Below are 14397 nucleotides of genomic sequence, written 5' to 3' on the forward strand. Positions count from 1 at the left end.
GTCCATGGCTTGAGTGGGATTCGAACCCACGGTCCCAGTGACCAAGCAGCACAAGGCCCGCGCCTCAGACCGTGCGGCCACTGCAACCCCAAGATTTATTATAGTGTCATTTTTTCATTTTAGAATCCATTTCTAAGAAAACCCGATAATAAAATGTATTCCTTCACTTTACCTTTCCAGTCCAACACACACACTTAAACTAGTGTCCGTAACCCTTATCACAAACATCAAACACATACAGACAAAATGTATTAAAAAGAAAGTGAAGCTTTCTCTGAATTCAACCACACCATGAAGATACATAACACATAAAGATGTAAAGCCCAGTTTCTTAACTGCAGTGCTAGACACAGATAACTGTACCCTTGATGCTTCTGTCCATGTAGAAAAATCACCCACTAGATAGGAGGTTGCAGAGGCCAGAGCCTGACAGAAAAATCCAAATTACACTGCTGGGAAATGAACCCTGACTAATAATACTTTGAAGTGCATTTTATATGCATTACCTAATTTTTAACAACAGAAATTACACTTAGAATACTTGGGATTTATTTTAAAATTCATGTCATATTGAACAATTTCCTATGTAATACACTTGTGGATTTCACACTTCTGCTGGTCCATCACGTGTGTCTGCTGCCATTGCTTCTCTATTTTCATAAGTCCAGAATCCATTCAGATCTATAAGGATGCTTATCATGGTATCACCTTGACCACTGAAAAAAAATTCACATGAGTAATGTAAAATTCCTCTAAAACAATTGTATTACAGTGCATCGAAAGTCAAAGCTTTGAGTCTCAGTATAAAATATTGTAACACAGGGAAACCCTAACATTATCATTAATGTCACTCTAACCAATCCATCTTTCAGTATTTCAATAAGGTATAAACAAAGAAACAAGGGATAATACTATGATGTCAGCTGATTATTTTGAAACTCCGAACAGTATGGGGAAAACTGATTCATCCCCAATTGCCTACATTTTATTGTACAATTCCAGACTAAAGACTGCAGTGAACAGCCTAAAATTTGTTTAACGATTTTCTGCCATTTAAATTGTTTAAATGCCAAAATATTCTGGCTGTCTGGCTAAACGGGGGCTTTAAATATGCATCACTTAAAGGTTAAATTCCTCACTTAATGGTATCTGCACCTTGTGGTGGTGGGGCTTGAGTACCTCAGTGACCCCAAGAGCTACTGGTAGGGCCTCCCTAGCCAGTTGGTCAAGGGGGAGAGGTCAGACTAAGACAGGTACCCTGGTCCTCCAGGTTGGGGGTTGGTCGCAAGGCTAACAACCTTGCACCGTAAAAAGGAAGATGTTTCGAAACCTCAATCAAAGCCTCGGACAGACGGACCTAACAGAGGACCAAATGGAAGAGGAGAATTGAGGAGGCCACGGACTGACTAGCCATAGAAGAAGAAAGGTTCAATTAAACTAGGGGCATGCAGATTTATCCAAGTCTTTGCATAGCAAGAGAGCGATTCCTCTTCCAGATTTATTCCTATGCCCAACAGCTTCAGTACCAGATTCATTCTTAGTCAGAACAAGCCACAGTGCTTAATCAATTAATAGAATTATTGGAATGAGAAGGAAGATGAGGAAGAAGATACCCTAAAATTAATGGTGTCTAAACTCACCAACTGAGCAAGTCCTGTAGAGTAATTCGGTATGGATCAGCTGGTCTAACCATGTCAAATATTTCATCTTTGACATCTTCGAATGGAACTGGTTCTTGTCCATGAAAAGTCATTTGTTCTTGAATTGCCTATAAAATTATAACAAACAACAATTAATTTTACAGAATTCTTGATTAAGCTCCACACTCTTAAAAATCTGTGCCATGTTAAATTGTAAAACGAACACAAAGTCCTCATATAGAAGCAACCTAAGGTCCACTTCATATGTTGTTGGTGAGACTATGTAACAATAAGGACATTAATGTGACAAGCCAGTAACCATAATGTAGAACAACACAACTTCACAATAATAATACAAATTTATTTTATAATGCAAGATGGCAAACAGATCAACTCCGTCTTTCAGAGTGTTTACATATATCAGTTACACCTGTACAGACTCCATGCCACCCATTTCGTTTGTGGCACCAATTCAGCATTTAAAAATTAGCCAGTCGTTCATTTTATATCTATGTAAAGACAACAGAAAAATTAATAAATGTGTATATACCACTGGATGCACTTAATCACCACTACAAATCCTCACCCTGAAGAAATAATTAAGGCAGAACACATCCAAATAGCCTTTGTTGTTGATGTCAAGAATTCGAAACAGGTACTGTAAAGACTGTGGCTCATGACGATTCTCCATGGCAAGAACAAAGTCTAGGTATGTTTTGTAGTCCATTTCACCATCATAAGTTAGACACTCTTGAAACACACGCTCCATAAATACTTTTGTCAAAGTCCCTGTTCCATATCTATAATCACAAGGAAAATTTATTAAGGTAATACGTAGGGCAGTCAAAAAGCACTGTAATGGTAGGACATATGGCAATGCTTTCCTAATCACCTTCAAAGTAGGACCCTTGCGCACGCACACACTTGCTCCTTCGATCCTGCCATTGTTGGAAGCACCGGCGGAAGGCTTCGTTTGGAATCTTCCGGAGTTCGGCTGTCGCATTCGACACATCACTGGTTGTGCAGCAATTCCTCGCTGAGGAAAGCATTTCCGTCATCACCCAACCACCATACTCTCCGGAACTCGCTCTGAGTGACTTCTGGCTGTTCCCTACTCTGAAGATGGGCCTCAAGGGGACACGTTTCGCAACCATGCGACGGCCGAACTCCGGAAGATTCCAAATGAAGCCTTCCACCGGTGCTTTCAACAATGGCAGGATCGATGGAGCAAGTGTGTGTGTGCGCAAGGGTCCTACTTTGAAGGTGATTAGGTAAGTGTTGCCATATTTCCTACCATTACAGTGCTATACTACAATTCCGGGAACTTTTTGACTGCCCCTCGTACAGGTAAAGTGGAAAAAGAGAGCAGAACCAAAATATTACTCTAACTTAAGATGCCTACTTTCTTTCAGATACTTTATGTGTCACAATTTTGAAAAAACCATAAATTAACATGTACAAAATTCAGATATTTATGTCTGTCCATAATTTCTATTAATAATTCTATGTTTAAGCCTTCCATGCTAGGGACACTTACACCCTACTAACTCCTCAGGATAAAGGATATTTAAGTACTAAAGCCTGAAATTGCAAAATTCCATTTCAGCTACAATAAATATGGAAGAAATAATTTTTCTAATTTGCATACTAAATTCTGAGAAGTACACAAAATAGGAATACCACTAACAAACTGCTTTATTTTTAGTTTTGGCTCAGCAAAGTTATAAATTTCTTATTCTTCTATGGCCTCCTCAATTCTCCTCTTCCATTCGGTCTGTCTGTCCGAGGTTGAAGTTTCAAAACATCTTCCTTTTTACGGTGCAAGGTTGTTAGCCTTGCGACCAACCCCCAACCTGGAGGACCAGGGTACCTGTCTTAGTCTGAGCTTTGGAACCGTCAGCATAGCTCTTGGGATCACTGAGGTACCACTAACAAACTGCTTTAAAATTAGTTATGGCTCAGCAAAGTTATAAATTTACAAAAGAATAATTTTTTATTGGCAATATCATCTTAGAAAATGAGCTCAATGCAGTACACTCTGACGCATGCCATCCAGAGTAGTGCCTGTCCTCTTGTCGAGCTTCTGACAAACAGTATACCATCTCTGTAGTGTCTTCTTCTTGGACGGTGGAAGCTTACCTACAAAATATCTACCTATTAGCAGTGGCACTGTGATGTCCGAAGAATATTGGTCTGGCATGAACACAAACTTCAATCTATCATGTGTGTCGTTAACGTAAATTTTCTCTCTCCACATTGTCTAGTAATCGAAAGCTTAAGCCTCACCCGGCCAACTCCTCCTTGTTAAGCATGCCATTATGGTCCTTGTCGAGGTTCAGGTATTGTCCATACACTCTCAATGCAGATGGAGCAGAGAACCAATTTGTGTCCTGGAGGTCCTTAGGAAGCTCCACATCACGCAACTACGTAACAAAAACATTACATAATTCAGTGTATAGTAAAATTCTTTAACCACTTGCATACTAACGGTATCACATAGCAGCAAAACAAAAACCTCTGAAGAAGGCAATGAAAGAGACAAATCCAAAAAAATGTGTGATTATGAAGTCGATAATGACGAAAATTGTGGCTTCTGTTTTGACAAACATTCTAATGAAAAATTTGAACATTTGGTAATTACATTTAAAGCCAAGGAAAGGTTTTAAAGAGGTATGAAGCCTGTATTGGGGCTTGAGGTCAGAAGTTCTTTGAATATGGAAAATACACATCTATACGGTGTTCTTATTTTCTTACTAAATTCTAAAAACAAATTTGTTATATTCTCTTATGTATGCATATTATAAGTAAACATACGAAGTAATTTTCCCTAAGAATTATGATGAATGTATATGCTGTAAATTTCAGTGACCCTATTTGCCCAAACCTGACTCTGTCCCACATCAGGTGAACTGGGTTGCATGTGTTGTTTAAAAAAAATACGAGTAATTAATATGTAATTCTGAAACAGCATTATATTATGTACTACATATATTGATGTCTCGGCCAAATTCAAAACATCTGCATTTGGGGCTCATAAGAGCTAATTATTACAGTTTATCTGTTAAGTGACCTAATTCACACCCATTTACACAAATTATAAAATTTCAAAGTTTTACACACCTCAAGTAGATCATCTAGGAAACTACATGCCAGAATATCCTGAATGCGCACACGACCTGTGCGAAGTGGATCTAGGAAGAACAGGAACTTACGCACAGCTGTACATACATAGAAACTGTGGAATGACTTCTCTAGTCCATCAAGTTGTGGCAATGTGGGGATTAGCTCCAAGATATAGTTTTCAAGGTCCTAGAAAATTGTAAAAAACACAAATCACATTGACTCAATAGAAATCTTAATTCTGGTTTCAGTAAAAAACTTTTCCACCTACATCAGAAACAAAGCCACGCCAGCTGATACCCATGTCTTTCCAACTAAATGAATAAGCATTACAGTGTATGTGACTCACTACTTCACGAAGGTAGCCTTGACCAACAAAATCATACAATGAGAGTCCAATACGAGTCTGATGGTACCAAACTTTCCTCATGATGTAATTGAAAAGAGCCATGATGCTGATACGTCCATATGGATCTCCATGTTGAAGTTTTGCAAATACAGCTGCAGTGAAGTAATTTCTGAAAAACAATAAAATAAAATAAAACAGTTACAATGCAGTAATTGTGCAAGTTTCTTAGTAACCAACAGTAAGAAAGGACTACTTTTTAATTGTTATTATACAACACTGTACCAACTGCAAAATGTACATAACATTAGATGAATCAAAAGAAATGTGTAAGCAAGCAGTTTCAGCCTATTTTAAGGTTCTTCCCAGCATTTATGTAACAAACCTGAGAGGATACCAAAAAACCTACCACAATAGCCACCCTCCTCCAGGGAATTTTGCATTAAGTCCAATCCATTATTGCTGATAAAATATATTTAGAGGCAGGTAGGGGCACTTTCTCAGTCCCACACCAAGCTTTTTAATTATTTATGGTTGCCAAAGCAGTCATGACTCTCAATATCTCATAGGACTCACAACCACAACTGTTCACGCCATTATAAAGTTGGTAACTAACATACAAAAGAAAAACGTTCCTCTTCTTCCTGTGGCTCAACAACCCAGTGTGGGTCTTGGCTGCCTCTTTTAGAGGTTTCTTGATCTATTTAAACATTTGGTAAGACTCCTTGGACGAGTGATCAGCCAGTTGCATGGCCTCTACCAATTTCTACTTAATCCTGATTTGTCTGCTAGAGCCATCTGGTAGAGAATCAGGAAAGACATGGGTGAGAAATGGCTGCTGAATTTTGCTTACGAAACAACTCGTTCATACTCGTAAGATTCTTTTACGTGCCGTAAATCTGCGACATGGGACCGCCAGCTTTACTTCCCCTCCAAAGGAAGTTGTGCTATGCATTTTTATCATACTTAAAAATCCATCAACCTTGGCCAGGTTTGAACCCGGTCCGGTGGCAAGCACACTAACCACTAGTCCACCAAGGACAAAGCAAATAACAGCAATAACAATAATGAATATCAACAAAACTATTATGAACACATTTTAAGAATACCAATAGTCAGCTGTTTCATTATCTTTCAAAAGGAAGAAGAGTAAGAGGTCGACCACTGAAGAGACGGAGGGACCAGTTCAATTAATCCTGTGCTTGGAACGGACCAAAAGGCCCAACCCCTGAATATGATGATGAACAATAATGATATTCTTGATGTTATTTCTTTCATAATTTAATTATTAATTTCATCAAGTGAGCTGCAATTATACTCTAACAGTAAACAATTCTGAAACTAAAACACCTACTTGCATTTTGGGCCACCTAGAGTTGCCACATGCAGAAAATCTTCATAATTAATAAGTTGCTCTTCTTCAGAGTGTGGCTGGCTGTGATGTTTATCAAGAAGGACCCACAAGGCCTGGAGAAAGAAATAAACAAAACCTATCGCATGTGATAATAGAAATCATCAATATCTTCAACAAATACAGAATTTGGGCAAACAAGAAAAGTGTGACACAAATTTTTTATACATGGAAAATTTCCTTTGTCAAATACAAGATTACTTAGCTTTTTATTACCTTATAAATTTAAAGTAGATGTAAAATATGAATTCCAATCCCCATGTTATATACAATAAATTATAGGGTTTAACCATGTTAACTCAACTCAGCTGTTAATATGCATCCTTCATTTCCAATTATAGCCTATTTGGTAACTTGTTGGATCAATTTTGAAATTTCATTTTTTTAAAAAAAAAATAAAGCTTTTATCATATGGGAGAAGGGAATTTAAATTACTACTGTGGGAATGGCAGCTAGATTTTAACTTAAGAGATTTAAATTGTAGAAATATTTGTGTGCCTACACTTCTGATTCATGATCAAATTTTCCAGAAAGGTACTTAAAAATCATAACATGTTTAGGGAAAAAGTGAATCAAGTGATATATGTTTTACTAAATTCATGACAACCTAAACCACCACATTTAAAAGCTATAAATTACTACCAGAATGTGTTTATTAGGGCTTCCAGTTATGAACGTTCCATAGTGATTCAGAATGAGGAAAAACAGAAATACTTGAAATTCTGAAATGCTAAATCTAAGAAATTAACCTATAATATCCCTATGGTAACTATATGTCTCATCTGCTTCAACAATTAATAAGTCTCCATTTTGTTCTTATGGGTTTCATATAAATTTTAATTTTAAACAGCGATTATATCCTTAAACAGCATTAACAAGTTGATCCTTGTAATGGTGAAGTGTTGTACTCTTGTTGCAGACTGAATTCTCAAATTTAAGCATTGGTTTCAAGGGGTTGACACATACAGAGCGGTAAAATTTAACATTTATCATTTAGTTGTTAGGCCCAATAATGTTGCCACACTGTAACAGAATCAGATATGGTCATGACATTTTTGTCCCAAAACTTACATGGAATGACACAATATTAAATCCTTGCACTGAGTATAAAGGGTAATACACTGTATTTGCACACACACCTTCAACTCATTGTTGTTCAACAACTGCCGTCCACGGCGCTGAAGAAAGGTAGCACGCGCTTCTTCACGTAGTTTCTGTGACAGAATTTCATCATCTTTTGGAAGCTGCAATAAACAAATTAAAATACATTTTAAACATGTAAGATTGTTATTCCCAAACTGAGTTCAACAGAATTATGGGGTTCCATAAATAACTGTCAAGGGTTGTGTGGATATTTTTCTCTACTATCAATCTAAATATCAAACAAAACATAATGATAAAAATAATAAAGGATGAAATGTGGCATCATAAAGTTTTCAACATTGCGAAGTATTTAAAGTCACTGTCATTGTGTAACTTCATAATGTGTTTCTCCAGTGAAACCCAACAACTTCTAAGTAAAACTCCTTGTTCAGTGTCACAAAGACCAAAACAATATGTCAGTGAAAAATTATGATATTTGATTGACATTATATGTTAATAATCTGAAATACAGATTCAAAATCCTTTCCTTGATTAATTATTAGTTTAGCAGTCTACTTCAATTAATTGTCATGATAAATTATACAAAATTAAAATACCAGAAGTCAGGCAAGTACACCTACCAAGAGAACACAGATCTTCAGCACTGCTCTCATTATTCACAAATATAAGCTATGGAAACAAGAATAATTTATGATAAACAACTTAATGTTCCAGGTTCATTTTCTGTGAGCAAATGTGTGGGTGTATATGTATGTCTAAATCACACAAAACAAACTCATACTATTTAATTCTTATACAAACAGAACTTAAGAAAATGGCCCTCCATCATCAGGGCTCATCACCCTGATGATGGAGGCAGCACAAAACATGAAATAATAGTGAACTTCTACCAGACTACATGGTGCTACAACTCAGAAGGCAGCCACCTTCAGACTCACTGCCATGAGAACTTCAAATGCTACTTATATAAAATTTAGTTTCATCTTCTACCAGACTACATGGCGCAACAACCCAGAAGACAGCCATCTTCATGCTTAGTAGTTATTAGCTTATGACCAGTAAAATATTTTATTATATATGCTTTTGTCAGCACTTGAAGCAAGCTTACTGGCTAATAACACAAAGAGAAGAATGAGTTATGCTGACAATGAATCATGCCAAACCTTAAAATAGAACTGTGGAATAGCACTGTATGTTATATCTGCCTGCTCTTCCTTCTTCTTTCTTTCCAAATAATATTTGCTGAACAGTTCTGACTCCGTATTAAGAGCATCCTGGGGTGAAATGTCTGAAATTAAACAAACTAATTTACATAAATGTTCGTTTATTTCTAAACATATAAATATTCACTACAATCAAACACATTCATACCTGGCCTTTTGGCCGCACATTTCTTTAGCAGCTCTTTCAAATCCATAGAAAATATATAAAATTTACGTGAAAACAAAATATATTTTACATATTTATTTACTGACCAAGTGCGTCTTTTCCTTAAACAGTCAAAAAAAATTCAAAATATTAACACCAGGTCACGTATGCTAATTGACAGTTCAAAAGTAAATGGATTGGGTGTTAGGTTCGGATATATTCACTATGGGCATCCTTATTGGTGAATAGTTCCTTCAACCTAGTCGCTTCGTTCACTTAATCATACCAGTGGATATATGATAGGTTTCATTTTACTGTGATTACTGCTTACAACTTGAAATTAGACAGAAAGGTATTCTGAAATTACACAATCACTTTTTTCCTCTGTGGCAAAAAATACAGAAGAAATGATTGTGAATAAGAATATCTAACTTTTCAATAAAACGTAACAATCATAACGTTATAAAATTGTACATGCAATAAATGTTTAAGTAATTAGTCTGTAATCTGTTTTTATTAAAAAAATTGCCCCTGCAAGCGTAATAACCAAGTGCCCACTGTCTGTGTCAATATCATCTGTGGTCGATTTTACAATAGCTTACCATCTGTACGGATTGCCTGTTCTAAATAACATCCGTTCTTATGACATATGATCGTGAATACGTGGGACTTGTTTGAAAACAATATTTTCATTCATCACTTCTACTATACACATGTTAAGTTGACATGCCTTCTCATAGTTGTTTCGTACCAGGCTGCAAAAGTGGGTATCCAGCTAAGGTTAGAAGGGCAAGGCAAGATGGAAAAGACAATCCTTCACTTTTTCGACCACCCAAGGTACGAATTGCACGGAAAATGTAAATCGGTGTACTCCTAGTCATAGCACACTAGCTGTATTAATAGTTACTGTTTTAATTATAATTTTCAACTGTTCTGTTTAATGTAAAGTAATTGGCAATGTTTAGACGTACACTTTCACTGTGGTCATTTAGGTAATGGCCGAATGTATGGGATAACACTATGATGACACTTGTGCAGAACTACAAATCCTAACCTGTCATTAAGAAAGGAAGAACATCTTTAATGTTACCTTATTTGAAATAAAACACTCAAACACAATGAAATCTGCTGTATCATGCTCCTTTGGCTGGTAGTTTGCCCTGTATTAAACTGCGGACCTGCTCAGTAAATCCTGCTTCATATTCGGCAGGTTTCAGGGTCAGAGATTGAGCTGGATACCAGCTTTCCTAACAGGGTTTTCTTGGTTTTAATCAGACCCTCCAGGCAAATGCCAGGATAGCGACTTAAAACAGGCCAGGACCACTTCCATATTCTTTCCCTTAATTAATCTTATAATTTAACACCATAAAGTTTCACCTACTAAGAGCATTGTTAAATAAACCACATACGAAAAGTGCCAGGATGGCACAAAATCTGGCCTGTGCTAAAGAGTGTAGTAAAAGTCTGTAAGTTGAGTTGATATATCCTAACTAAACTAAAGATACAGGAAGTAGTATTATATCAGATACCATTCAGGAATTTGGCATGATGTGGGACCTGTACAGTTGCCTGTATTTTAACTGAACAGCCAAGTAAGTGAGTGCCATATTGCTTTTATTATTACCATGTACCACAATAATAATATTGCAGTGACCCAGTGAAACCCCAGGTCTGCAGATGCATCTTTCAAACAACTAGAAACTTGATGGTTACAGTAAGAACACTTGTAATGTGAATTACATTTCTTTATAGCATATGGTACAGTTATGGAATTCAATTATACAGAGAACTGACAGGAATCTCCACAGTGAAGATGTAGTATGTTCACTGCACTTCAAGGAAACAGATATAGAACGGTATTACACCCATGTAATTGACGGCCAAGTGGTTCAGATAGAAAGAGGAAACCCAAAGCTGAAGAAGGGTGCTGTGCCATCTATTTTCTGCAATGATAATTTAAAGGGAATAAGGGTAAGTATTATCTTTATGTTTGTAAGATAGCTGTTTTCTCTCATTTGCTCAACATCCCATTTGATTTGCAGATTTGAGGAAAACTGACAGAATCATGTGTGATTTAATTTAGAAGGACCTAAATCAAATCCTGACAGGGACTTAATTGCTTTTATTAATACCCGATGTGATTTTACTTAGTTCTTTCAAGTAAATGACAGGATAGGTGAGATTTCAAGTTTTTATACGCATATGAAGATGGTTGTCTTCTGGGATATTAAACCATATATCCTGATAGTTATTGACTGACATTGCAGAGGTGCTTACTGCCTCCATCAGGGCACTGAATTATCCATGCGCAACAAAGTTAGGTTAGATGTAGTTGGACAACCTGATGGAAGCAATAAGCTCCTCTGAAATATCATTCAGTATCTACCATAGTGTCCAGAAGACAGCCATCTTCAAATACTGGTATAGTTAGTTGAATTAGGCTGTGGTCAGCTCATTCCCTATACCTCCAACTTCATCAGCCAGCCTTTTCACATTCAATGCCGTATAACCTCAGAAATTAAAAGTAACTATTTACAATACAATAACTATGTATTTGAACCATGTTAGTATCCTCCTACATTATATTTACCATCAAACATATCACAGAATTTTGTATCTAGAACCAACACAAATCTAACGTAAAGTAAATTAAAACAGAGTATGCTATTACCAATTTTGATATCCTGGAGAAATGTAAGAAATACATCTGACTATATGCAAAATTTGCCTATATTTGTGTTGAGTATGCAGTTTTTATCAGCCTCTTCCAGCCTAAAAGGAGGTTATGAACACTTAATATTATATTCATTGATAATTACTTCATGCTATATAATCTTAGCTCAGTGTAATGAAATTACCAATAAAAGAAACAAATGTTACCATACTATTGTTTGTCTCTCTTGAAACAGGCTATGAGGAGAAGCAGAGCACTTACTCGACATCATAATTCTGAAATGGGTACACCTTCGGTTGAAAAGAAGTGTAAAATATCTCCACATGTTGAAACATTCACTCCTATTAGTAAAAGAGCCATGAAAACTATAAATCATAAAAATAATAGCACAGCCACCAGAATTAAAGAGGTCTCTGAGCAGAACTGTAATTTCGAAGAAACAGATAATTTAAAATTACAAGCCTCAAAATTATCCACACCATTATGTGAGGTGATCAACACTTCTGTTCAGAGTAGAACTGAACTGTACAAGTTTCTAGATGGAGGAGAAACTGAATCCACTAATCAGTTAACTGCAAAGATTTTGAGAACATTATTAGATGGGAATGAGTCTGAATTTTCCATTACTGTGGCTGATGAAACTCTCAAGTCAACAGATAACAGCATACTTGAAGCAAAACACAGTACTTCAGAAGCAAAGTTGCAAGTGTCACACTTCACGTATAATGAACTCTTGGAACATGCTTACACGATTCCACTGCCAACATCTTTATGGGCTGTTCATAAGCAACCTCATGACAGATATATTGCCTTTGTTCACGTAACATTTAGCACAGAAACTGGATTTGAAACTGACAGGGGTGTTGTATTTGAAGGGACATGTAAGCCTATTATATTCTTTTATGGTCACAAAGTTCCTCTTCCACAACTGGAAAACGAAGTTATGTGTGCTGGTGATGTACGTAACTTATTGCAAGAACTTGATCAATTCCGTGCTGTTTGTCTTTTGGCAGAATGTGCAAAATAAGTTGAAATGTTAAGCTAAAACCATGTTTTATGTTCCCAGAGAATTGAACACGTGCCAAGGTGTACATCAAATTGTTTGAGATTTTACGTCCTTCATTGTTAATTTATTACAGATACAAATCTGTTACGATTAGTGCTCATCAGCAATAATTACAAGACTGCATAGTCTTAAATTCAGTTATTAATAAGGCTGATCAACATCAGGAATAAAATACTGCATTCAGGCATGAGTTTCTTCTGTTGCATTAAATGGGTCCTACTGTAACATATTTTAAACTAATATTGTGAATGTTGGCACCACTTCTAGCACTACCTGTGCTACAAGAAATTTTCCAGCACTTCACTGGGTTCCTGTATGTCTTACCTGCTCCATTAGGCCCTACAGTATTGTCTACACTGACTGATCTCTAACTTAATCTGCATTGCTTCCTTTGTTCCCTTGAGACTTGCAGTGAGACTCCACAGCCACCAATTCCACTCCTGTAAGATCATGAAGACCTGTAGAATGATTTTTGGGACTAGGGCTTGTGCCTGTACCAAAGTCTCGGCTTGTTCCAGGAAAGATCTTATTTGTTAGGACATGGATGTGGTATCCAGTCTGAACCCTGATTTCCTAATCCAACAATCCTGTCCATATCCACCAATGCATTTACAAGAATTACACCAACCTTGGATGTTATCAACACATCACATTGCTCTATACCCAGTTTATATCCTACAAATACACACAGCTAAGGTTAACTATTTAAAACCTAATGGTCACTAAAAGTACCACCAGCTTCATTTTTCCCACACAGTGTATTTATCGGTTTCATACGATTCTCAGACTACACAACAACTACTTCCTTAAATAGCATTAACAAATTTATCTTTGTAATGGAGACATGTTTTCTTTGAGGTAAGAACTAAATGTTTAGATCCTTCAACAGTTTCAGCTCCGAAAGGTTAAACTAATTTCTACATACAGAATAATATACAGACTTGCAAACATCACCATACAGTCTGTATGCTGAAGCGTTCAAATAAATTAATTCCCAGAAGTCCTCAACAATTACCATTTCTTAATTAAAGAATAAGATATTTTGTCTGTACTCCAGATGAAGATGAGCAGGGAGCTCTACAGTTCACAAGCCCACAAGTCTGGCTATCATCTGCCATGCAGCCTGCTCCAAGGCCAAGGGTACAAAAGTCTGTCAAAACTAACCATGCTTATAAATAATGCTCCATCAGAATCAGTGATCCAAAAAACTTGATTAAAAATTGATAATTGTATATAATTAATATAAAAATGTAACCAGACAGCATACAAAACCAAAATAAAAATTAAAATAAACTAATAATTTTCATAATTTTTAATACACGTATCAAATCCTTGTTACTAGTAAGGTACAGCTGGAACAGAAACTCAGTTCACAGATACTGATAAGTTCTCAAGTACGTCATGTATTATAGTAAGCCATTTTGGAAAATGTTTTTTTCATGTAATGAACTGTAGGAGACAAATATGAAATTGACTTGGCAACTACTAGATATTCAGTATTTATCAAAATCTGTTGAATAATTTTGGAGCTGTAATGCTGAAGGACATGGCCTCATTAAACACCACTTTTCATATAGTCCAAAACACATGTATATTGATTAGTACACTGCATTTTGATCTTGCCTTGTATGATTTTCATCTTTACAGACTTGCATTGTCTTGCAGCTT

The 14397-nt window shown here is 36.3% G+C and overlaps 2 protein-coding genes across 4 annotated transcripts; one reads left to right on the plus strand and one right to left on the minus strand.

Moving 5' to 3' along the window:
* Positions 1 to 526: 526 nt before the first annotated feature.
* On the minus strand, positions 527 to 9715 carry LOC110840405 (serine/threonine-protein phosphatase 2A regulatory subunit B'' subunit gamma). Of its 3 annotated transcripts, none has more exons than XM_022085423.2 (10): positions 9592 to 9715; positions 8785 to 8909; positions 7657 to 7761; positions 6461 to 6573; positions 5110 to 5278; positions 4761 to 4949; positions 3927 to 4063; positions 2227 to 2440; positions 1641 to 1768; positions 527 to 716 (listed from the first exon to the last, which is right to left on the minus strand). In XM_022085423.2, exons 1-10 carry the CDS (start codon positions 9680 to 9682, stop codon positions 605 to 607), a joined length of 1383 nt encoding a protein of 460 aa, XP_021941115.1. In that variant the 5' UTR covers positions 9683 to 9715; the 3' UTR covers positions 527 to 604. The 3 variants fall into 3 exon arrangements, with proteins under 3 accessions (XP_021941115.1, XP_021941117.1, XP_021941118.1); XM_022085425.2 differs by lacking the exon at positions 9592 to 9715 and adding an exon at positions 8993 to 9394; XM_022085426.2 differs by lacking the exons at positions 8785 to 8909; positions 9592 to 9715 and adding an exon at positions 8242 to 8289.
* On the plus strand, positions 9685 to 12919 carry LOC110840406 (uncharacterized). The gene is made up of 3 exons (XM_022085427.2): positions 9685 to 9826; positions 10742 to 10960; positions 11899 to 12919. The coding sequence occupies exons 1-3, from the start codon at positions 9716 to 9718 to the stop codon at positions 12688 to 12690; spliced, it is 1122 nt and encodes a 373-aa protein (XP_021941119.1). The 5' UTR covers positions 9685 to 9715; the 3' UTR covers positions 12691 to 12919.
* Positions 12920 to 14397: the final 1478 nt, after the last annotated feature.

The sequence above is a fragment of the Zootermopsis nevadensis genome, unplaced genomic scaffold (genome assembly GCF_977971745.1).
Source record: "Zootermopsis nevadensis isolate Lab colony 2312 unplaced genomic scaffold, Znev_1.0 Znev_ptg000061l, whole genome shotgun sequence".
NCBI classification, from domain to species: domain Eukaryota; kingdom Metazoa; phylum Arthropoda; class Insecta; order Blattodea; family Termopsidae; genus Zootermopsis; species Zootermopsis nevadensis.